At 30.8% G+C, this 26,805-nt stretch overlaps 1 protein-coding gene across 3 annotated transcripts in view; it reads left to right on the forward strand.

Moving 5' to 3' along the window:
• Mys45A (SDA1 domain containing protein Mys45A) overlaps positions 1-26,805 on the forward strand; it is a 127,340-nt gene extending 100,535 nt beyond the window's left edge. For all 3 annotated transcript variants that reach the window (XM_085824046.1, XM_085824045.1, XM_085824044.1), the window contains exons 15-21: positions 539-615; positions 736-856; positions 959-1,071; positions 13,271-13,584; positions 19,357-19,441; positions 19,653-19,805; positions 26,673-26,805. In XM_085824046.1, the coding sequence (XP_085680172.1) occupies positions 539-615; positions 736-856; positions 959-1,071; positions 13,271-13,584; positions 19,357-19,441; positions 19,653-19,805; positions 26,673-26,717 (908 nt within the window). In that variant the 3' untranslated portion in view covers positions 26,718-26,805. The remainder of the gene's footprint in view (positions 1-538; positions 616-735; positions 857-958; positions 1,072-13,270; positions 13,585-19,356; positions 19,442-19,652; positions 19,806-26,672) is intronic.

Below are 26,805 nucleotides of genomic sequence, written 5' to 3' on the forward strand. Positions count from 1 at the left end.
TCTTATTGGATGTTCTAATGTTGTTATAACTGTGTACTTTTATTGGAATGAAGATTTCTTTTAATGAGATAATATTGTGAGAATTACCTGTAGTTTATCCATTAATATTTTAAATTTGTTATGTTCTGTTGCCATGTCCTTTGAAAATTAAATTATTCACATAATTTTCTGTTCATTTTTAGATAATAAAATAAGTTAAATGGGGGGGGGATATGCAAGGGAATAGGGTAATACTCAGTTTTAAATATTTCAAAGCATTACAAGCATACTGAATGCATCACTTAATTCAGTGAACAGTCAAGAGAAAATTAAAAAAAAAAAAAAAAATTCAGTGTCAAAAGTTTCAAATTTATTTATTTAATATTGCCACTGGATGTTTACAAAAGGAATTTATTTCCAATGTATTATGTGTGCAGCCAGAAACTTTTGTATCTATCTACATAATTTCTTATTGCTTAGAATTATTATTATTTTTTAAGATTTGAATTTTTAAAATATTTTCTGTGTATTAATTTTAAATGTCATTATCTTATTAAAGATGTCATGATGGCTGCCCGGTCTTTGATTCAGTTGTTCCGACGTATCAACCCTAATCTCTTACAAAGAAAGTATCGGGTGAGTTCCTTTATGCATTTTTATATACTGCTGCATTATTATATGTATTTTTCTTTTTCTGTTCAATTTTCATTCAAAATGGAATTTTAATTTAAATTAAAATATGTATTTATATTCCAGAACAAACCTACAGAAGCAATCAAAGAACTAAAGCCATTAGAATATGGAGCATTAGATGCTAAATCTTATGTTCCTGGTGCTGAAACATTGCCTCTTGAGCCTTTAATAGAGGATGTAACTGGTAATTTAATTTCTTTTTCATTTTCATTTGTCTTAAATTGTTAAAAGGAATTAAAGTTGTAGATATGTGATATGTTTTTATTTAGTATTTAAATATTCTTAGGTGGTGAAGTAGTTGACAGTGATGATGACAGTGAAGGTAGCTGGGTTGATGTTTCTCATTCGGAAGATGAATTGATGGATTCTGATGAAGAAGAGGATCAAGATTCTGAAACAGTATAGTTTTTCATTTAAATTTTATTATTGCTTTAATTTAAGTACATAGTCATACTTGTTTTATATTAAGTACTATTTGTATTTTGTTTTTTAATCTCTATCACTGGTGTCATTTTGTAATGTTTTCATAAATTATGCATAGAAGTTAAACATGCATTTAAAAAAGGGTGTTTAGATTTTGAATAATTTTTATTAAAAATTAATAATCTAATAATATTAATATATACTCCTTCCACTTATTAAATTCACTTAAAAAAAATCTGAAAGCTTTCAGATTTTACATTATGCCCGAAGTGACTTCTTTTAACCTTTTGTGTGTTACCTTTATTTATTAAATATTCTTTGCCTTTAAACCATAAATTTCAATTCAACAGCACTATCACAAAATAATTTTAAAATGAGCATATCTTTAGAATTTCCAATACACAGTCTCTTGCGCTAGAGATAAAAATGTCCCTCCCCTGTAGAGTTTTGCCATTGCTTGTTTTGAAATCATTGAGTTTGTTAATCAATAATTCATTGAAATGTTACAAAATATGAAATCAATAATAAAACAAATTCCAAATTAGTTCGGTAGAAGATTGCATAATTCAAAATTTGATTGCTGTAGGTACCGTTGTTTTATCAAAATGTGAGAAACATGCATACATTCCTGCAGATTCTTCATTATTTAATTTCTTTAAATATAATGCAGGGAGATAATATTTGGTGGCAACAATTTGAAAAGTGAACCGACATTTAAAGTTTTCAACGCAAAATGCAAAAAATGAAGTTCATAGCCCTTCTAGGCTAACGCTCTTTGGGCCACCCAGCCGGTTGTTACATTCAAATTTCCAGGAACCCAAACAAGTGCATACTAATCAATAATAATAATAAGAAGAAGCCCATTTTGTCAAACTCATCTCCACACCTTATAAAACTCAGATTGGCAAAAGACTGATTCCTTAGTGCCAGAACATCGTACTTATCAAAGCTTTTCATAGCTCATTCATTTAACATATTATGGATCACGGCTTCATCATTCAAGTATGTAATGCTTCAATAAAATGGCTTTGACTGAAATTTTCCTATTGTGTGTACCTGTGAAACACTGTTTTCAGAGTTATTTGTCCGCAGTGGATTTCAGAAAGTCAAAACTTCCTTATCTTAAAGTTGTTAGCAAAAACGTTCCCCTAGAGACACTGTAAATGAGCGATGGTCCTTTTTCAAATACCAGCTGATGGGAGGTGGAAATGCAACATCTTATCTTTAAAGATTTTCACATTCAAAAATCTTTCCTTTGGGATAGACATGTTATGTTCACAGAGTTATAAATAAAGTTCATAAAATATTTCTTAGCAATACATACTTTTACGAGTCTTTGAATGAAAAGAGGGGGTAATTGTAGACTTAGATAAAGAAGGAAAGCATTAGTCATGTTTGTAATCATGAATTGGCAGATCAATTAAAGAGACAAAGGGTGATCTTTCTGCTGGCTAGAAAAAGTAAGTTTTAAAATTTTATAAATCTCTGGAAGAGGTATTTTTTAAATCTATCTTGTGCTTAACTTGAAACATGTCAAAAATGCCATGCGAAATGACTTAAGCCTGAAAGAAAAGGAAGAAATTGTTAAAAAATTCTAATGTTCTTGATAATTGCAGCCAGAGAGAAACTAAGTTTAAAATGAGAATTTCCCAAACAACATTATGCTATTTACTTGAATAAAAATTAATGAAAGAATAATAAAAGTTCAAATGTCTCAAAAAAGAGGGGGGGAATTGAAAGCATTGTAATTTCTTTTCTAGAATGGTTTTAAGCTAAAATGGGTTTTTATTTCTAAAGGATTTTGATAACTGGATAACAGGCTATTTACTCAGCCTGCTAAATTAATACAAGCCAGACACAGATTTTAATACAGACAAAATTGGATTGCTTTGCAAAACATAACCAGATACATATTAATATTTTAAAATGAAACAGTTGTTGGTTTAAGAAACTGAAGGAATAAGTTACTGTTTCATTAGCATGCAATTAACAGGATAGCACTGGTTGCTAACAAAAGTGGGAAACCTTTGTGTTTGAAGGATCCAAGACTTCAAACATTTGATGAATGGATATGATTTACCATAGCAGCAAGAACTTTTGGATGACAAGTAGTATTTTTACCAGTTCTCTTAAATGGGACAGCAAATTGAATAAGATAAAATAGCTCTACTAATTAGATAATTTTGCAGCACATACACCTCTGATATCTTTCTGTAACACATTTATGTCTATTCCTACAAAAACAACTTCTAACATTCCTTTAATTTAAAGCTTTTAAATGTCATTAGAGAAAAGATATTCAGAAAATGATGGAATAGAAGTGAATTCTTTGAAAATGCAAGCATTTCAAAGAGCATAATTAAGTCGATATCTCTACTAAAGACCATGCATATTGTAGTCAATGAAGGGGGTTAATTTCTTAAAATCTGTTTTCAAAAATGTGGCTTTCATATAGCAAAATCCTCTTAGGAACTGAATTGTAGCTAACGTTTCAGATATCAGTGAGTGAAGTTATTAACATTCATTGAAATGTGTATCATTCATTTTACAACAATCTGTATAAAAACTTATTATGAAAGTAGTAAAAAAACTGCAGAAATGAAGCAGAAACAATGATGACATGCCATCCTCAGTCAAATCTAGAAAAGCACTACAGATTCTGAGAAAAACTGTTGAGCTAAAAGGTGCTAATCAAGAATGCTCAATGAAGTTTTATGAAATTAAGAATGCAACTAAGAAACTGTTGAACAATATGAAATAAACACAGGAATAGTTGTAAGTAAAAGGTTGAATTTCACCAAGAATGTAATTATAAAAATATTTTTATAAATTTAAAAAAAAATTATTTTCAAAAATTACATAAATTAGTGTAATTTAGTATTAATTTTTAACTGCTGAATTAATTTTTAGTTATTATTTTATTTGAAAAGTTTAAAATTGTTAGTACAATTTACACTATACAATCGCCATCTGTTGAACTCAGCCCCTTAACCCTCTCAGCGTTACACATGAAAAATTCCATATAGAAGGATGTCTTGTATTCATAACACACGAAAATTTCTGCCAGCTTTTAATGTATATGGTTTCAGGTTGGATGTTTATTGGAAGAAAAGAAATCAAGGTACAAAGAGAGAGAGTCTGTTTGTAATTATAATCAAGAAAATAGCATTTATTCCTGACATTTTGAGGAACTTTGAAATTTCAGGGCTAAACATGTAATGCTCAGAGGGTTAATAAACTCCAGTAACGTTTGGAATAGAAGGTTTTTAGTAAGCGGCAGGTATTGTATATTGTAATTAAGAACTCTCAGTATGTTTCATGTCCATCCTCACATTGTTCAAAGCTGTAAAGAACTTATAATATTGCTGTTAACTAGTTTTATCAATCAATTTCTTCTGATTAATACGCTCTTCTGAAAATGTTACTTTTTTAGCTTTGAAAACTATGTCTAGCTTCTGAAAATGTTAGAAGTGCTTTACTTTAAAACTCCCATTTTGATCCATTTCACTTTTCAAATGGCGCAACCAAATGTTATCGCCATATACAGTCAAAAGTCATTAATTCGGACACCCATAATCCGGACCTCAAAGTCGCGTTGACGCATGCACATAGGCGTTTACGTGTGCGCGTAAGATCTTTACGGCTGCGAATATGCGTGTGCGCGTGCACATAAAACGTTTACACATGCACGTTTAATGTATAACGGGCAGTATAAGCTAAGCTAAAATTATCTAAATCAGTTAATGTTGCAGATTGCGTTGTTCCTTAATCTTCGAATTGGATCCGGCTTATTATTTTTTGCAGGCTATTAGAGCAGTTTTATAAAAGTAAGCTTGAACTTTCTATTATATTAAATAGAATTTCCGATATATATTTGCTAATATGTAAAGGATCTAAAGCGAAAGTATGTTTCAAAATCCGAAATCTGTTTATCAATTTCACGCCGCGGCGCACAATGAATTGGAAGTTGATCTGTCAGCACTATCCTTATCTTCAGGGCAGATGTTTTTATTTTATTTGGCTTATAATTCCTTACTAAATGTAGTATTTCATCTCGGTGTACTCTGTCTTTGATATGATTTAAAACAAGTTCCTCGTCATTATAATTCGCTTCCGATAGTTAAGAAAGTGACAGAGAGGTTATTCAAAACGAAAACATTTCGATTGACAAATTAGTCGGTATTCTCGGCACAGCAATTATAGGACTTGAACAGCGGAACTTTGTAACTAAACAAGAAATTATGTCTGTTTAATAGAATTAAAGAGAAAGTATTGTCACATGAAATGAAGCAACTTAAACAACTTACATTGAAAACAACTTACATTGAAAACAACTTACATTGAAAGAAATGTTTAATAAAGTAAACAAATAAATATTAAGCTTTTTCTTTTTGTAAATTTTGATACCCTTTAGATCATAATTGTTCTTTATCTCATAAATTACGGTTTCATATTTTTAATTTTGTAATTTCTGCATGCCATCTTACCAGATTTAAACTGATGGTCTATAATCCGGAAAAATCGATAATCCGGAATTGCCGAAGTCCCGACGAGTCCGGATTAACGACTTTTGACTGTATTATTTTTAAAGAAATAGTAAATATATAAAAAAAAAAAATGTATGGCAACACAAATAAAATGATGTTTGCCACCAAATCATGTATTATTTTTAAGGAAATAATATAGGGAATATAAAAAAAAATCTAGCAACATTTAACACTTTACTGGAAATTCTAAATGTATCTAATAAAATATTTTTAACTTCCATTCACTATTCTATTGCCCTTTGGAGAAGTGCAAGATATTTAATTTTTCTTTTAATCTTCCTGTTACAAATTTAAGCGTAAAAAGCAATAAATGCTGTTCTTTCTGTCTTTTATTAATTACCACTGGATCTGTAAAATGACTAGTTTAATTTATTAAAAGTATTATTAATAGTCATTTTTTAAAAAATTATGATTATTTTGGGTGGTAACACAGACAGCCAACAGCTAGTTATTTGAAAAGTGAGACAGATAACAAAAGTCATTCAATGCAAAACTTTAAAATAATAGTTTCTTCGGGCTAAAAAGTGTATGGCAACACTAAACACTCTACTGGGAATTCTAAAGATATTCTGTTTTTAAAACTTTTGTGATTTTGCTTTTAAATTTTTTGTGGTGTAAATGCAAAGAATGTGAAGTTTAATAATTGAGTTAAAAGAACAAAAATGTTGTGTCTGCAGGGGTGTTTGTCCAAGAGCAAAAAGGTTAACTGCAAGCTCAGTGAGAGCATGGAAAACTTACCAAATCCATTAGTTAATTTGAAATGTCTTCTTTTTACTTCCTTGTACGAAGTAAAAAGGAAGTATTGTAATCGTGAAAAGTTTCAAGCAGCATATTTCAGCGAAAATATCCATTTTGACTGCTGTCGAACGCAATTTAACGATGTTTTTGCGTGATATCTGTACGTAAGGACAGAATAAAAGACTCTTTTCCTCCAAAAAAATTATAAAACTGCTTTAAAATGAATTCTGAAGAGAATTTTTCGTGGCGTCTGTACTAACATATGTACGTACATATCTCGCATAACTCAAAAACATGTAGCCTCAGAACGTTGAAATTTTGTATATAGGACTGCTATAACATGTAGATGTGCACCTCGTATTTTGGTTGCAATCAGCTACACTAAACGTATATAAATATATTTGTATATATATCCAGTCTGTTACCCGGCTCAGTGATCTCAGTTTCTTTACTCTTATATGTTTGTAAATTGTACATTGTTTGCTTTAAAAATGATTGAATTATGTTGTTCTTATCTTCCGGGTAAGGCTTTTATGCCTTTAGTAAGTCTCTTTTGCAATATTTTTAGAATTATCAACATTTTTAAAGCTGTTTATGTACCGCTAAGCCTAATAATTTTTTTAATGGCGGCCATTGCTTGTTTACATTTGAAACAGCAGAGTAGTGGATTTGTTGCCAATCTAGAAAAACGTAGCTTCGCAACAACAAAGATAACGCCTTCATTTATTATTGCGAATGAAATCATGCTTAATCCTTTCTGGAATTTTTTCGAGGAAATTTTCAAGTGTTTAAGATTTGCTTCGTAATTTTTAATACATATATTGGGTTGGCAACTAAGTAATTGCAGATTTCACTCATAGATGGCTTCAGTTGAATTTTTAGGGTTGCAGACATAGTACAAATGTAAAACACATTTTGTTATTTGATAGTTGGCAATTCAGCTGTCAATCAGTAAAAAAAGTTTTTTGATCGGTTGCGTAGTTTTCGTTTGGCGTTCATTGAAAAATGGAAAATCAAAAGGAACATTTTCATCATATTTTGCTTTTTTATTTCCGCAAAGGGAAAAACGCATCGCAAGCTCATAAAAAGTTATGTGCTGTTTATGGTGACGAAGCCTTAAAAGAACGGCAGTGTCAAAATTGGTGTGCCAAATTTTGTTCTGGTGATTTTTCACTCAAAGATGAAAATTTGTTGTGGTTGTCCAGTTGAAGTTGATGACGACCTAATCAAAGCAATAATCGGTTCTATCGTCACAGTACAACACGTGAGATTGCAGAGAAGCTTCATGTATCACATACATGCATTGAAAATCACTTAAAACAACTTGGCTATGTTTAAAAACTCGATACATGGGTTCCTCACGAACTGAAAGAAACGCATTTAACGCAACGCATTAACAGCTGCGATTTGCTACAGAAACGTAATGAAAATAATCCATTTTTAAAACGACTGATAACTGGCGATGAAAAATGGGTTGTTTACAACAATATCAAGTGGAAAAGATCGTAGAGCAACTCAAACAACATCAAAGGCTGATATTCATCAAAAGAAGGTTTTGTTATCAGTTTCGTGGGATTACAAAGGAATTATCTATTTTGAACTCTTACCACATAACCGAACGATCAATTCTGATGTCTACATTGAACAACTAACAAAATTAAACAATGCAGTTGAAGAAAAGCGGCCTGAATTGACAAATCGAAAAGGTGTTATATTCCATCATGACAATGCAAGGCCACACACATCTTTGGTCACTCGGCAAAAATTATTGGAGCTTGGTTGGGATGTTTTGCCACATCCACCATATAGCTCTGACCTTGCACCATCTGATTACTTTTTGTTTCAATCTTTACAAAACTCCTTGAATGGTAAAAATTTCAATAATGATGATGATGTCAAATCGTACCTGATTCAGTTTTTTGCTAATAAAAACCAGCAGTTTTATGAACGTGGGATTATGATGCTGCTTGAAAGATGCAAAAGGTCATGGATCAAAATGGGCAATACATTACAGAATAAAGTTATTTAGTTCCATGAAAAAATTGTCTTTGATTTTCTAAAAAATATCCGCAATTAGTTAGTTGCCAACCCAATATTTTGAGTTTTTATGTATTTTTGCCTTGTCGTGAAGTGAGAACTGAATTAATTGAATGAGAAATTCTCAATGGTCTGTGAAAAACTGTTTCTTTTTTGTTTTATTTGCTTAATTTCTTTTATACATCATTCTAGCTTTATTATAGTATTTGAATAGAACATGTGGCAACAATTAGGTAATTCTTTAAATGTTATAAATTTTGTGCATTCTGAATTATAATATGAATGGAATATAATACTGTTAAGTGAATCTAGCGCCAGAGTGTTGCTATGGTAAACAAATAGAGTGAATTTTAAAGAATGTATTTATTCTATTGGGGTATATGCGCTGTCGGCGAAGTAGATTTAATTCAGTCCAATAAGTTTAAATGAAATACAAGAAAAAATGCATATAATTTAATATTCCATACAAGGAAGTTATGTGGTGTATACATCAGATTTTTTTATCATAAGTATTCATTTTACGTATGCTTATTCCCCCACATATTTAATGTTTCTTTTTTTTTTTTTCTACTTTCTACTTGTTTCTTATATGGCTACACATCAATTTTGTGTATGCGTGAATTACGTAATCTTTTGCTTTATTTCAAACAAGAATTTTGTATGTTAAATAGCTATCATTTTGGAATAATATCTTTATGGTATTGTGCATTATTAATTAGTGTGTATACTAGTTATAAATGTGCCTTGGAATTGTGAATGGCATTATTCATTAGGAGATCAGTGTTCTAGATATTTAACTAACCAAAACAAATTTTAAAAAAAGTATTCATTTTCCTGTTTCCTCTCAGGATCAACGTTCTTTTTTTTTTCCTAGTTGCCGGCCTTTTCTGCGAGAGGATATCAGCATAGTTCAACCCGGAAATAGGCCTCTTTGATGAGCTTGACATTTTGCTCTTGAGATAAACTTTGACATTTTACGTGCCATCTTCACAATTCTTGTAATGATTGGCCGGGTGCATATATGTGTTAAGTTCAAGGGCTAAGTTGACGACATAATGTGAAGTTGAAAATTAGTGACTATAAAATCTTGTTTTAGGAAATTCTTCATCAGTATTTCTTTAATCTGTTAAACTTTGACATTTTATTTGGCATCTTCGTAATTTTTATAATGATTGACCATGTGGGTATATATATATTCAGTTCAAGGATAAAGCTGACGACATAGTATGGTTCAAGTTGAAAATGTAAGTGGAATAAAAAAATTCTTCCTAGGAGTAAAGTCTTCTCCAACGTTTATTAATCTATTCTTTTGCCATCATTTTCATGTATACCTGTTGAAAATAGCGACTTCTACAGTTCTAACCAGGCCATAGTTAACTCTTAAAATTAGATTGACTAAATTAATTGTTAATTAAAAGTACAGTTGTCTTTTGAACAATACTGATTTCATTTGCACAGCATTTATATGCAGATTTTACTTCTTTAAATAATCTGAAAATGTTTTGGAGATAATTATAGCACAAAACCTTATAGGCGAACCACATAGCCTAGAAATACTGAAATAATTTTGACAAAACTGAGTATGTTACGAATGTGTAAAACATGTAATGACAACTGTTTCAGCATTTGCGCCTTAAAATCTGCGCACATTAACTATTACGAAAATGTTTTTAGGCTTTGGATGTATTCTATATTATTATCCTTGTATCACTTGCAGTATTATGCATTTTGTGAGACAATGTAGATTAAGTATAGGAAAACAGATGGTCTTTGTTATAAATATAGGATGTATCGATAAGCACGCTCAAATACAATAAATATATATTTTCTTTTTCATGGTTTTCTCAAATTTCCATTCTCAAGCTTATTTTATTTAAAAATATAACATGTAATATAAATAACATATAAAGTGCATTTTAATTAACTATTTGTGCTATTGTAAAGATTCCTATCAAAAGTAGAATATAATAGTAACATTTTCAAGATGTCGTAAGTTATGTATGAATCATCAACAGTGGAGCATGTCGGTGTCCTTAATCGCTGCTTATTTTCAGTTGTATTTCTCTGTCTAGAGCATTATAATAAGTTAAGTTTTGGGTTTGATAGATTATGGGAAAGTACACTGGGGCTATCTGCCTAAGGGTAGGGATGCCTTCAGGGAAGACTTGCTAAGAGAAACTGCCTGGTATAATACACATTACACTTGGGGAAAATCATGAACATGCCCCTGCAGTCAGCCCGTTTGTCTGGAGTCATAATAAAAATATTGTAGAAAGTGGTCCATTATAATTGTAATCGTAATTACAACCTATTGTTGGGTCATGTAGTGCATGCTCGGCGGCAGAGGAAAGACGCTCCATCTCAAGTCATTACTTCATTTTTTAGAAAAAATTTTTCTTTTTCGAACTGTAATCAATTTTAGTTTAGCATTTAATGTTTTTGAGCTGTTATAATATATATGTATGTAATATAAATAATAACAATATATATATATATATATAATATTAAATGTATACGAAGTACTTCCTTTACGAAGTGTGGTATTGTAATCTCAAAAAATTTCGGGTACCATATTTCAACGAAATATCCATTTTGATCGCTATCGAGTGCAATTTAACGATGTTTTTGCTTGACATCTGTATGTAAGGACAGATAAAGGACTCTTTTCCCAAAGAAATTATAAAACTGGTTTAAAATAGATTCAGATGGGATTTTTTCGTACAGATGTATGTATGAATGAATCTCGCATAATTCAAAACCGAATAGCCTCAGAATGTTCAAATTTTATATTCATGACAACGATTAAATAATTCTTCAGATGATATAATTTTTGTGCATTCTGAGTCATAAAAGGAATGAGATGTAACGCTGTTAAGTGAACCTAGCGCCAGTAATAAGCAGTAAATAAATAAAGTGAATTTTAAAAAGCGCATTTATTCTATTTTGGTTTATGCGCTATCGACAAAGTAGATTTAATTCAATTTAGTAAGTTTAAATGAAATGCAGGAAAAAATGCGTATAATTTGATATTCCAAAAGTACAAAGAAGTCATGTGGTGTACACATCAGATTTTTTTCTCTTAAATTTGTTCACAAGTCATTAAATATAAGGATATTATATTTGCATCATTATACATGAAATGATACCAAGTCTTAAAATGGCATGTATGAAGTAAAAATACAGCCAGTCATGCATTTGCAGTGACCTTGCCTGTTTGTACTTTCTTGTATGAAGTAAATAAAATATAACTCAAAAAGTTTTGTGTATTGGATTTCAACAAAGATATCCATTTTTACCACGCTTAAATCCATTTGAACAATGTTTTTGCATGACATCTGTATGTATGGACAGAATAAAGGACTTTTTTTTTTTTTTACAATGAATTGTAAAATGGATTTAAAACGGATTCAGAAGACTTTTTTTTTTTTTTTTTTTTGTGATGTCTGTAAGTACGTATGTGTCTTGCATAACTCAAAAACAATTAGCCGTAAAACGTTGAAAGCTTATATATGGGACTGCTATAACATGTAGTTGTGCACCTCCTTTTTTGGCTACAATTGGCCCCACCAAAGATGTTTAAATCTCCCCCTCCAATGGTGGGCACTAGCCGTTATAAGCTTTAACAACTACTGAGACTGGAAGCGTTGGGCAGCCATTGCCTCCTATGAAGAAACACACAATTTACATCCATGCCTTCTGCAGGATTTAAACATGGGCCTTTTGATATGGCAGTCAAAGTCACTAACCACTTTCTTGTCTAGATATATGGATGCATACAGAGTAGGTGTGAGTATTTGTGTAAGATAAAAAATATGTTTATCAGCTTTATAATTTAATTTATTAATAACTTCTTAATTCCACATTTTTAATTTGGGTATTTCATATCTCTATTCTAAAAATAACAACATTTCTGGATTGCGCCATTTCTAGATTATTCTGTGCCACAAAGCTTGTTTAACTCTGATGATGTAGTTAATTGGAAACCTAAACTGAGAACTAAAACCTTTCTAACTTAAACCAAAACCATTCTCTTAACAGACTGCTATATTGAATAAATGCGTACTTTTAGCATTACCCTCTGTTCTGCTTGGATGCTGCTGTACTCTCTTCCTATTGCAATAGTATTAAAAAATTAAATGTTCTTGAATAAGCACAATTAGGGTGACAAATGAATTGTGGCCACAAATGTGAACTTAAATAAAAATGAAATTTAATCCGTCTTAACTTCTTCAGTATGGGTCAACACTTAAACACAAGCAAGTATCTATGCCAAACAACGTTGATACGCTTCTGCATCTAAGTGTTCCTATATCAGTACTTCTAAAATTTGCTTTCATTACATATCCACTCTGTTATATCCATTCTGTCACATTGCTCCAGTGAGCTCATTTTTTTTTATTCTTATATGTTGGTAAGTTATGTGTTTTTTGCTTTAAAAGTGATTGAATTATCTTGTTCTTATGTTCAAGTTAAAATTTTTGTGTCTATCTACTTTGGATATAGAAAATTTTAACACTGCACTAATTAAAGTTTTCATAATTATAAGAGTCTTCTGATTATGTTGATAATGAAAATTATTATAATAAATGTAGAAATTTTACTTATTTCTCTTATCTCTTTATTTTTCCCTGTCACCGTATCATTCCAAAATAATTCCAGCTTGATTGATATCATAATTTGTACTTTTATCCTCCCTTTTTTTTTACTGTTGTTAATCAGTGGAAATTGCTGTGCAATAATTAGTCCCTTTTTTGTTCACATCTAGTTATCGTGTTCTTTTAGTTCCAAAATGAAGAAAAGGGATTGCTGAAATCATTTATTTAGTAACATAGTTTATTCATGTATTTTTAAAGGAAGCAAAAGATGAAGAGAGTTCATCTACAGTAGAGGAAAAGTCTGATGAATGTAAAACTGATGTAAATCAAGATAAGAGTCAGACAACTAGTGAAAATTCAAATGTTGAAAAAGAGAAATCAGAAAACACAGAATCAAAGACTTCTCAGCCAAGTGTTGATAATAAAGAAAAAGCAATAGCTATATCACAATCTCGTATCTTATCGCAGGAAGAATTCAAGAAATTAAAAGTTGCTCAAGTTGCAAAGGAACTCCAGTTTGCCAAAGGAAAAAAGAGAAAAGCTGATAATGTTAACGTAGCAGACATTCAAAGGTAAGTCTGTTCATATTTCATACATCTTTCCTAATTTATATATCTTGCATATACTAGTATTAGTTCCCACTTTTCCCACAGTTTTGCTGATTTACTAACCATTTTTCTGATATTATATTTCATTTTTTTGACTTGTAATGTAAAATGTTTCTATGTATACTTTTATTTCTTTAGTAAATTTTGTTACGTGCCATTTAATAAATGAAAATATTTTGTTGTGTTAATAAATAAATTCTCTCTGTATAAGAATAGCAGTTTAAAAATATTTTCTGTTGTTAAAGATCTGATTATTCTGTATGACTATTTTGATAGCTAAAGTAAATTTTACAAATTAAAAATTCTGCTTTATTGTCCCACATTCTTTGTTATTTATTTGAAGGCCATATCAGAATTGCCAACTCTCTCAAATTAGGTGGGAGACTTCCGTTTTTCAACCGTTCTTCTACTAACTTAATTTGTAACATATTTCTCTTGACTTTCTCTTATTCTTAAAATTTCTGACAATTTTTATGTAGCTTGGCTTATTTGTTATTTGCACCAAAATAAATAAATAAAAAGATTTTTGGGCATTTGAAAGCACTTAGTTTCTTGGTAGATTACATATAAAAGAAAAGTCGTATCTTAGCAAGAAATAGGTATGAAAAATAAATCTTTAATTACTGATCACATTAAAACTGTTCCATTCTGCCTCAGTACAGATAGAAGCAATAATATCGATTCAAAACTGTATCCAGTTGTTGTTTCTTTTTTTAATTTTGTGTCTTCAGTAATTGAATGTAGTTTACTTTCTATTCCCACTTTATAAGGACATTTGACAAGCTTTAATATAGCTCAACGAATAATTAAAACTTTAAAAGAAAATGCAATTCCTCTAGATAATTGCTTAGCATATGGTGCTGATAATGCACCTGTAATGGTAGGCTAGAAGACTGGTTTTGCAGGCATCCTAAAAAGGAAAATTCAGATTTGCATATATTTATAGTACTTGATAGAAATTTTAAACGTGCATAGTAAATCAATAAAGGTCTTAAATAAAGTAATCTTTTTTTTAATAAAATTTTACTGATAAATTTTCATGAAAAATGTATTCTAAAAACGTTTAGAAAAAGGAAGATATGTAACTACATAAGATTACCTCTGTAAAAATTTTCATTAATTGTGAAAGTATTTTCTTTCACGTTTGTTAATCTGATATTCTTTTAGTGAAAATTATGTGTTTTGGTTCCGTTATTGTTCTTAAAATGCCATTAACATTTTCATGTACAGCGTGCAGTCAATTATTTTAATGTCAATTTGTTAGTTATGATGAAATTCAGCTACATAATATTTCAGCAGGTTATTTGGATTTATTAAATTATAGCAAAAGCATACTAGAACTATCTGTTTAAAGGAAGGAAAGTCTTTGCTTAGTGCCTTCTCATCAATTGGTTCGTATCCATGTTATACATTAGGAAATTTCCGAGAATCTCATGTAGCCAGCTTGTTCACCGTGTCGAAATACAAGTGTTCAGCGACTGTACCGCTTTGGTGCCAAAATAAATTAAAAAATTTAATGTCCAGTATTTATACACAAAAATTGTACAAATTTGCTTTTCAATTTAATGTATTAAGGAATGTAACTTAAGTTTATATAGATAATGGAATGTGCATATAAATACGAAGAAGTGAAAAAAAAGTAAGAGCTATGCAAATAAATGAAATAGGTGTGATGATTAAAAGATCTGTGGTCTTGACCAATTCCACTTTTTGAAATCTATGTCATTGATTCCCATTTGCTACTGATTCTCTGACAAACCCCCTTATGATTGTCATTTTTTTTTTTTTTTTCCTCTCTCTTCTGTTATTTATACATTAGTCTTCAGAAAACATAATTTTATACAAAATTAAATTTAGTATTGTACAGCCCCTTAAAGATTAACTGATGATATATCCACATCTATGGTTTCAAAAACATTTTTAGAATCAGAAATATGTGATTGGTTCTTTAACGAACTTTTTTTTAAAAAAATCGGCAAATCCTCTTTAAAACAGCCACTCAAGATTTCAGACAATTTTTAATCTTGTGTGGATGTGGTCATCTTACATAAGGAAAAAAACATGGTTATTTCTATTATCAGAAACACTGTCATCTTAGGGAGATACCAGGGTTTCTAAGAGGGTTCACTGCAATTATATATTATTTCTTAAAAAAAAAAAAAAAAAAAAAAAAAAAAAAAAAAAAAAAAAATGCCTTTAAATTTTCTGGGTATAATTTTTAATTTGGATCTTCCAATGACTGATGCATAAAGAACTAGTTTCCATTAACATTCTCCTCCTGAACTAGCACCAGTGCCCATGCGATGAACGAGTTGGCTGCACGAGATTCTCAGGTATTTCCTAATGTACAAAGGTAGATATGAACTAAATCCTGAGTAGGTACTCCACAAAGGTGTTCCTTCCTTTAAGCAGATAGTCCTAGTGTGCTTTTGTATAATTCAACAAATCCAAATAGCCTACTGAAATATTATATAGCTGACTTTCATCATAACCAAAAAACCGACATCCAAATAATTGATGGCAGGTTGTACATGAAAATGTTAATGGCACTTTAGGAATAAATGGAATCAAAAGATATGATTTTTACTAAAAGAATATCAGATCAATGAGCATGAATTTGACAATTAATACAGAGGTAATCTCATACAGTTACAGATCTTCCTTTTTCTAAACATTTTTAGAATGCATTTTATCTGTAAAACTTTATAAAAAAATCTGATGTGTACATCACATGACTTCCTTGTACGGAATATTAAATTATACGCATCTTTTTTCTTGAATTTCATTTAAATTGATTGGATTGAATTAAAGCTACTTCGTCGACAGCGCATAAACCACAATAGAATAAATGCACTCTTTAAAATTCACTATATTTGTTTACTATAACGACACTCTGAATGCACAAAATTTATATCATTTGAAGAATTATCGTTGCCACATGTTCTATTTAAATACTATAATAAAGCTAAAACGATGTATGAAAGAAATTAAGCAAACAAAACAGAAAAGAAACAGTTTTTCTCGGATGATTTAGTATTTCTCATTCATTTAATTCAGTTCTCACTTCGCGACAAGGCAAAAATACATAAAAACTCAAAATATCTGTATTAAAAATTACAAAGTAAATCTTAAACACTTATTTCCTCGAAAAAATTTCAGAAAGGATTAAGCACGATTTAATTCGCAATAATAAATGAAGCAGTTATTTTTGTGTTGCGAAGCTTAGTCTCTCTAGATTGGCAACAAATCTACAATTCTGCTGTTTCAAATGTAAACAAATATGTCCACCATGTTATTTAAAACTTAAACGCACTTAAACAGCTTTTAAATTGTTGATAATTGTACAAATATTGCTTCCAGAATTACGAAAGGCATAAAAACCTTAACCGGAAGATAAAAACAACATAATTCAATCATTTTTAAAGCAAAAAATGTACAATCTACAAACATATAAGAGTAAAGAAACTGAGATCACTGAGCTGGGTAACAGAGTGGATATATATATAAATATATTTATATACGTTTGATGCGGCCGATTACAACGAAAATATGAGCTGCACATCTACATGTTATAGCAGTCCTATATACAAAATTTCAACGTTCTAAGGCTACTCGTTTTTGAGTTATGCGAGATACGTAATGTACGTACGTACGTTCATACAGACGCCATGAAAAATTCTCTTCAGAATTAATTTTAAAGCTGTTTAATAACTTTTTTGGAGGAAAAGAGTCTTTTATTCTGTCCTTACGGACAGATATCACGCAAAAACAATGTTAAATTGTATTCTATAGTGGTCAAAATGGATATTTTCGTTGAAATATGTTGCCTGAAATTTTTCGCGATTGCAATACTTCCTTTTTACTTCGCTCAAGGAAGTAAAAAGATTAATTTATTTATGACCTTTGTTAATTAGCTATGTAAGTTCAAAACTTGCATGTTTTACAACACCGTGATTACATAGTACCTAAATTTCCAATCAATGATAAATTGAGTTTACATCATGTTGCAGATGTGTAGCAAATGCATCTTTTTCTGATACAAGATATTTTTGTAATAGTTTTCCAGATACTAAAATTTGAAATAGCTCTCTCTGTCTTTCAAAGGTTTGAATCAAGGCTCAAGTTTGAAGGCATAGAAATTGCCTTCAGTCCTTTATATCAACCCGATGGTATATACAAAATGACTTCCATGTTGCTGGGCTTAAAAGTATACCGTGTATTTCAGAATATAATCTAATTCATGTATAAGCTAAAAGTGCATTTTTTCTTCAAAAATTTACCCAAATTTTAAAACCTACGTACCAGCTAAAATGAAAAAGAAAAAATCCTGTAATGTATAATTATGTTGTGATGAGGGCAAAAATGTGGTTGAGCAAGTAAATCAAGTGGAATATTATTCCCTTAAAATTGCCGTAAAATAAAATGTGAATGATGATAGTTTTAACTGTGGTAACTCTATCTGAAACTAACAGATTTTCCTCATTTATTTGTTGCATTGTATATGATCTGTGGTATCTGTGCCAGTCTTATTTTCATTGCTGTTTTATTTTTGTTTGATGGATGAGTGAGAAGATATATTCTTATATGCAAATTTCAAATAACAAATGGTCACATTTGTTGAAAACTCTAACAATGGTATGGCTGCACAGAATTTCTCTTAACTTAAAAACAAGTTTGAGAATGGAAGGAAAGCCTTCTTTAATGCCTTCTTTAGATGCCAAAATCCAAAAATGTAGCATGTAATATTTTCCATTAGGAGGTATAAATTTCACAGGCATTGGATTTTGAGTTTTGGTGACTATGCAACAAAACAACAAAACCAGCAATGTAAAGAATTTTGAAAATAAAACAATATATTTTTACAAAACAAATAACTCATTCTATTTAAAATATTTTTTTCCCATAAACTTAAGAAGTATAAACTAAAGAAATAAAATGCTGTATTTGATGATTTGTTGCTGCTTGTGTCCAGCTAACAAAAAAGTACCTACCTTTTTTGTGATTTAAGGGGATCCATATATAAGGCAGCCACCGTAATTTTGCTTTAGAAAATGTTCCAAAAGTTCTTGGCTTATACATAAAAGTATAATGTTTCTAAAGAAATGAATTAACAAAGTCTGATGAGTGGAGATATGCAGGATGACAATCAGCTAGAGAGAATTTTGATTTTAAGAAAAACCTCACTGTAAAAACTGACTAGTTAATCATTTGAGTTAATATGAGTTATGATTTTTAACCCATTAGACCATGCTGGTAGCATTTGCCACCTTCATATAGAAGTTCTTTTTTATCAGCAGTAGGGATTGTTTTATTATTCATTGCTAGATGCCTCATCTTGCAGCTTGTCAACACGTGTTTTCTTACTTAACTGTTTACTTTGAGACCTGATGATGGCAACTGCCGTGACATCCTAGTTTCTGAAATTCAAATAGGAACTTGTTAATATGTTGGGAGTGAGTTCTTCTAACATTTATAAACTGTATTCTGTAGACTATTTAAAAAAAAAAAAAAAAAAAACTAAGGCGGAAAAGAATTTAACTTGTTCTGTGGGGATATAATTTAAAATTGTTTTGTAATTAGGATAATAACATTGCAAATTAGGAACAAAAATTAGTTTTAGGACTGCTTTCTTTCTTATGTTCTTTTTTCCTTCCTCTCCTGCACATGCATTTATGAAGTCAGGGAAAAAAATAGTGTAATTTTGACACTTCCTAACAAACATTTGTTCTTTTCCAGGAGAGAACTTGTATCTCTGAAAGATATTGAAAAATTACACAAAAGGCCCAAGCCAGACAAAGAAACCAGATTAGCGACTGTGCTGGTAAGTGTTCGAAGATATTTGAAATTTTAAATGCTTGCATTGGTTTTCAATTTTAAGAAAGCTACTCATGAAAGAGAGAGAGAGAGGGGAAAAAAAAAAAAAAAAAAAAAAAAAACACTTTTAAAATAGTTTAAAATATATGCACATGTATCTGTTACTAGTAATTTTTTTCTGGTGAATATTTACCTACTAGTATCTTTCATTCTTTTAGGAGGGAAGAGAAGGCAGAGAGAAATTTGGAAAGAAAAAAAACAAAAGTCCTTTCTCAAGCAAAACACAGAAGGAACACAATAAAAATAAAGCATTTATGATGATTAAACATAAAGTGAGAGCAAAAGTCAAGAGATCTTTTAAAGATAAGCAGGTAAGAAAATAAAAATATTAAAAAAAAAATAATATTGTGACAGAATTTGTCCATAAATGCTTTCAATTTTTTATATTTTTATTGTAACTGCATGCTTTGAAATTAAATTATTCACATAGTTTCCTTTCTCAACTTTCATAGGATAAAATTATTAAAAAGGGGGTGAGTATGCAAATAAATTGGTATGTGTATATGTGTGTGTTACGATTTAGAAGTCACTGAGGCAGCAGAGAGCATGATCTACAGGGTGATGAAACCTGGTGCATAAAAGATATAAACAGTCCTTTTATTTTTATTGGCAAATAAGGAAACACAGATAAACTGGTGCACTAAGTATACCTGTTGTTGAAGAACTACTTCGGTACTCTTTGGATTTTTTAAAAATATATTTTAAGAAAAAAGGAGCAGCAGGCATTAACAAAAGGCAGTATGTCCAAGATGAGCATTCAGTGCAAAATGATTTAGTTCAGCTTAACCCTATTGGTTTAATTTCATTTCCCAAATATGAAATTATTATTGTCTGAGGTGTTATGTAAATGCCTGTGTAATTAGCATTATTTAAGTATCATATGAGACAGAATAATTTTTAAATGACACAGTTGAGATCAATTTATAATAAACAGTTGCTGTTTTCAGGACAGAAAGGGGAAATAACCAAATTAAAAGGCACAGCTAAGGGATTACTACAAATTTAATTTTGATTTATATAATTTTTGTCTCGCATATGCATCAGAATTTCTCAATTTGCCTGTTTGGAGATCACCAGTGCTCCTTCTAAATTTTCCAAAGAGACAAAAATAAAATTCAAATTAACTGCATATTATAGTTGAAAACCTCAGTTTGTAATTCCACGATTGCAATCATCTATCACTTTTACTTCTAAGATTGACATTTTATGAAATTTATTACCAGTTACTCTACATGTAGACTTTCCACTCTAGTTGTAGGAACAAAAGAGAGATATAAAGCTCATGACTATAGTGCTTTTTACCAGAATACATACAGAACACCTATGCAAGTATTCGCAGGCTCAACCTTTGTATTGACTGTTAAGTACCAACATTTAACCTATGTCAATCATTTTACTAAGACAACTGAACATTGATAGGATGAACTGAGAAAAAGGGTTGAAAAATACAAAAATATTTGGCAGCACTTAACACTGTATTGGGAATGCTAAAAATGTGCTACTTTTAGCCATTTGACTGCTACACAGCGCAAAAGCGCTGCGTTCATTTGTCTAAAAAACCAGCGCTGCGAGCTTCAGTGTGTCTTAGTTGCTCCATGGGTGTGAACGTGCATAGTCTGACCTCACGCGTACTTTGTAATACGAGTGCATTCTAAAATAACTAACTGCGTCGCGGTTTTCGAGACAAGTGAACAGTAAAACGGTTAAAAAAAATTTGAAGAAAAGGATATTTAGGTTAGTGTGAAGAAAAGGATATTTAATAGTAAGGTTAAAAAATAAAATCATTCACATTAGGAAAAGTGGATCCAAGAACAGCTTGGTAAACTCAGAGCTCAGTGAAAGCATAAAAATTCCCAAACCCTTTGATTTGACATTAAAATCTGCATACTTTCAGATTTTCTTTTATTTATATGAATTTATTTTTTATGAGGGAAAAGAGTTCACTGGCTGATATTTCGTTTTCTTATGTCATAACCTTTCATCACTCAGAAAAAGCCATATTAGTATTTACACAGTAATGAAGGAAGATGTAACAGTGTTACCGTTTATGGTTTTGAATATGAACCCAAAGCATGCTTATATTTTCCATTATATATGCAGGTGAGAGGAAATTTATTGTTCTTGCATTTTCATTTAGTATCTATTGTGTATTTTCTTTAAATCTGCTTTGAAGATCTAGTTTATCATAAAGTCACTTCTGCATCGTAGAGCATCTTATAAGAGTAACTGCTAAAAATTCATGTGCCTTATATATACCATGTCCTTCATAAATTTCCTTTGTTGCTTTTGTAGATAATTTCTTTTACAGTTGACATTATCCTTTACAGAATTTATACCGCAGACAATGTTTTCTGTGTCCTTCATTTGGTTTTAAGTTTTCAAATTACTGATCATAAAACTGTAAAAATTTGCTTAAGCACAAATCTTAAAACTTGAGTAATATATAAAACACTTTTTAAGTGAAAAAACAGTGGCCGAAAAATATTTGATAATAATTTCTTCCATATCTCATCAAAGACAGTTTACAAGAAATTCTGTAATAAATAAAATGGATCTGCAGAAACTGGCATCACTTTCATTGAATGAAAAGAAATAGCAAAAAAATATCTATTATAAGAGCTGTATAATATTGAAAGATTCAAAAACTTCAAAATTTACAGCATTTTTATAAATAGAATGTTAAAATACGGTTTCTATAGTTATTTTTTGTCATGAAAGAAAATTTTTTGAAAATTTAATTTAAAAACTGTTAGCAATATTTGCTAATTTTGATGATATGAAAATTATTTTATTTATTTACTTATTTGGTTAGTGCAATTTGTTTCCCCACAGCACTTGCACAAAAATTTCAATTTCATGTACTGTTACTAGAAATTATTGTGACCTTAATTATTTTTAAATTTGTTGTAAATCATTTTCAATGGAATTGCTCAGATAAACTTCTATTTGTCAAAATTACATCAAGGAGGGATAATTAGAATTGAAAGAAATTTACTTACATATAAAGAAAAAAATTAACATACAGAGAAATACAAGAATATCAAATGTCTAAAATCAGTATTTGGTGACATTGCCAGGGAATTGAATGGGCATGCCAGGGAAGAAGTGATATACTGAGAAGAAATCTTAAATATTTCTTGCATCATAAGGACAAGCATTATCCTGTTGAAAACTTAAAACTTTCTCTTACAGTGCATTGAATGAAAAATATGACTGTTGGATCCATAACCTCAACGATGTAGCAACTCTTAATGGAAGTACCTTCATTTCTTGATAAGTCATCATACCAATGGTGTCCCAGAATGTCACACTTTGCAGTCATCAAGTGTAATGTTGAATAAGGCACTGTGGAAGACAGTGCTTACTCCTGTAGCATCTAATACATCATCATTGTTGTACTCCAAATTGAAACAAAGAGGAGCTATTGCAGTTGACATGCTAGTAGCTGTGTTGATGATCTCATTGTGGCTGCAGGTTTTGGTCACTTAGCATGAGAGAAATCTCAAGTAAAACATAATCCACAGTGTAGTAGGTGTAGGTGAACTACTGATATTAGTAATGGCATACCTGTAATAACGTTCCAACTGTCAAGATGAAGCTACATTGTCTGTCATTGTCATGCAGATGATATGTCTATCATCTCATGCTGATTTATGGTCCACTGCCAGCTTGTCTGATTCTTTACGTCTTACTGCTTCCATACCTGCCTCCCTGAAGGGGGATTATGCTCTATATGAGTTGTGAGTACACAGTACGAAAATCCAGCTTCTCACAGGCTGATCATTCACTCCTGTTTAAATGCCATAATTTGCTTGTATTGAGGACTTCCTTCTTGATGAGGCATAGTGATATCTCATGAAATGTTTACTGCAGGAAAATAAATGAAACTTTAATTTGAACATTCTCTTATGGTAATCTATTTTTAAGGTATTTATTATTTATTTGCTATGGTAATCTATTATTAACATGACAGTTTAGAGGTAGCTGCGTAGCCCACACATGCATTGTCACTCTGAAATTCTAATTATCTGCGTAGCGTATCCTGCTTTGCATCAGTTTCAGCTTATTTGCACGATTCTTTCATGGTGTTGTCATTTTCACATATAAGAGTATATCTTAAAAGTGAAACAATATTTGTTATAAAGATGGTAAACAGGTTTGTTATATAATTTTAGTTTCTTATATAATTTTTGGTAAACTTTGAAAACAAAGGAATACATATAAATTTGTAACATTCAAAATATATAAGTTATTGTTGCTACAGGAAATTCAAAGAAGGGCATGATATGTGAATGATTAGAATTTCAGAATGACTGTATATGTGTGGGCTGAGCAGCTTCTTCTAAACTGTTATAATAGCTTTATAAATAGAAAGCTGTAGTGGAATGGTAGTAATAGTACTTTATTTGCCAACAGTAACTATTTTATAAGAAGTCACTATGCCCCATACTAACAAGTTATGTAATGCACACACGAGAAGTTACTATACCCCCATACTATCAGGTAACCAAGAAAGTTCATATGATTTTTGTTATTCATCAAAAATGGTCCACAAAAGTCTTGAATACTCATTTCATTCTTTGAAATAATCATTATTGGCTTCAGTTACAGGTTCCCTCTTTTTTTCTTGGAGTCCAAAAATTGTGATACAACTTCTGTGACACTGTCACATTTTTGGAACTGCTGTTCCTGTGGATGATTATCCATACCCAAAAATATGTAATAGTTAGATGGGTTGATGTCCAGAGAATAGGGTGGTTGTGGGAGAACTTTCCAGCCCAGCACTTCGATCACCTCTTTGGTCGCTTTTGCTGCATGATGTCTGGCATTATGGTGAAGGAAGAACACCCCTCTTCTGTTCACCAGTGCTGGCTGCACTTTTTCTGCAGTGCAGCTGAAACGTTTTGCAGTTTTGATGAGCAGACCTCGGTTATTATGATTTTTCTGCTATCTAAATATTCATAGTGGGATATCCCAGTGCTGGACCACCAAAAACACAGCATTACCTTCTTTTAATAAATGTCCGGTTTAGTGGCCAATGAGACTGAAACTGAAGTCGACCAATGATGTTTCTTCTTCGGGTTATCATGTATGATCCATTTTTTTATCACACATCAAGATTTGGTCCAGGAACAGGGTTTTATTATGGCACGGCAGCAAAGACAAGCAGATGTTCAACTGTTGAAGCTTGTTTTCCTCGGATAGGATATGAACAACTCACTTGCTTAGTTGCTCCCAAGGTTATGAAGATGTGATCGAATGGTTTCATCAGATGCTTGAAACCTGTGTGCAAGTTCCTGGCAGGTTTGATGAGTATTTTGCTTGATTTCCTCCTCCAGCTGAACTTTGACAAGAGTAGATGGATGGCCAACATGAGGCTTGTCTTCGAGATTTTCGTCTCCAAAAGAAAATTGGCTGAACCACTTCTGAGCAGTTAATTCATTCATTCACTGATGTCTGTTCAGGCATCCAATGTATTCTTTTAATGGCCTGTGCAGATTTGTTTCCTAATTTGTACTCATAAAGCAAAATAGGCCTCAAAATCTCCTTTTTCTAATGACATATTCTTTAAATATTCCTACAAAACAAATAGCGAAACGTGCAATGCACTGAATAAGTTTTGAAAGGAGTGTAAACATATGTCATCAGAAACAATGTGACCACACTAATATGTTAAAATTAACTGTTCTCAAAAACCACCCGAACTTTCTTGGTACATCATAGCAAGTTATATCATTTTAACCAGGGCAAATGATCCGCCTATGATATGAAGGATTGTGAAAATTGCAGCAGGTATGAGGCATAAAATCCCATCAGTATGTGCTTGTGAAAGCAGTGAGCTCAAGAGTACTGGCCAACTTAACCTCCTAAAGGACCAAAAAATTTTATATCAGTATGAGGTAAATAATACAGAGGGTATTAACACATTTTTTTTTTTTTTTTATGATTTAGGGACTATTTAATTAATGTCTAAAATGTAAAGCGTATTTTTTTAAATGTTCGATTTGATAGCTGTTTTTCTGGATTACAAGTTTGCATCGTGATTTCCTTGGTTGAAGGGCCTTTTTATAAAATTTCCAGTCTTTTTGATTTCCATTCCTCTTTTACTACTTCCATCTATTGTGGTGGATTTGCACATATAAAGAACTCTTTTCGAAAGACCAAAGGTGCAATAGTCCATACATGAAATGTCAGGGAACTTCAAAGGAATACATTGAAAAGGTATATGTGCAGTACCCGTATGAGTCTTCATTGTTGCAAGGAAATCAGTGATGCTTTTTGAAGTACAGTGTTTTGCTTTGGCATGATGAAGTTCACTTTGAAAATCATCGGGCTAAAGAAATGGAATTTCTTCTGTAAATTTCATATATAAAACTTTCTCTTGATAGTACATCAAGTTGATTTTAATACTTTTTCCTTTCTAGTTCTTTTTAATTTCCCATTGTACCATTATAAAACAATTACTGAAACTTTCTTTGCATTGACAGAACTAAATTTGTTCATTTTTTCCCTCTTTGTTTTCAATAATAAGTATACATTTTTTGTTGCAGTCATTTAGGTAAAACCTTGCTTCATCGAGGGACAGCATACTTCAATTTATCTCTTGTTAACTATTTTTCATATAGTTCTACAATTTGTTATGCATTGAGTCACATGCATCAGCAAAAGCTAATGAGAATTATGATTTTTAGTTTTTCTAAGTCGAAAATTTTGGTTTTATTATTACTTTATTTATTGTTGCTACAGATGTATGTTAAGACTTTGCAAATGATTTCTGCATCGATGAATTTCCTCTTTTTACCAAAAATTTAACTTTAGAAATAGTATGTACTTTTTTCAGGTATTCAGTTTCTTTTGACAGCTTTTCCTTTTATAGTTAATAATGTTGTTTATTTTGCACTTCTTCACCCCCTAGTGATTTTCAGAACAATTTTAAATTTTTCTTAATTAAATTTTATTTCATCTAACTGTATTTTTTCTTATTAAATTTCATTTTATGTGATTTGTTTTAATCTTTCTGCAAATTTGTGTCCTTCAGGTTTTTTTTGGGGGGGGGGCTTAAAATAAACCCCCTTTTTTGTCTCTGCAACATTAATAACGTAATTTTATTTTGCATTTTTCTACTTTTATTTTATTCCTTTTTGGGTTAATAATGCATTTCATAATTTTATTTTCAGATTGCTTTAAGAAATGCACTATCGAAACGGAAACGAAACAAATGAAGAATAGACTACTGAAACACAAATGTATCAAATAAACACATGTAAGAAATATTTTGTAAATAAAAAATTTATATTGATGTTTCGTTTA

The sequence above is a fragment of the Stegodyphus dumicola genome, chromosome 9 (genome assembly GCF_044657685.1).
Source record: "Stegodyphus dumicola isolate Sdum_Otavi_A_Nest chromosome 9, ASM4465768v1".
Lineage (NCBI taxonomy): Eukaryota > Metazoa > Arthropoda > Arachnida > Araneae > Eresidae > Stegodyphus > Stegodyphus dumicola.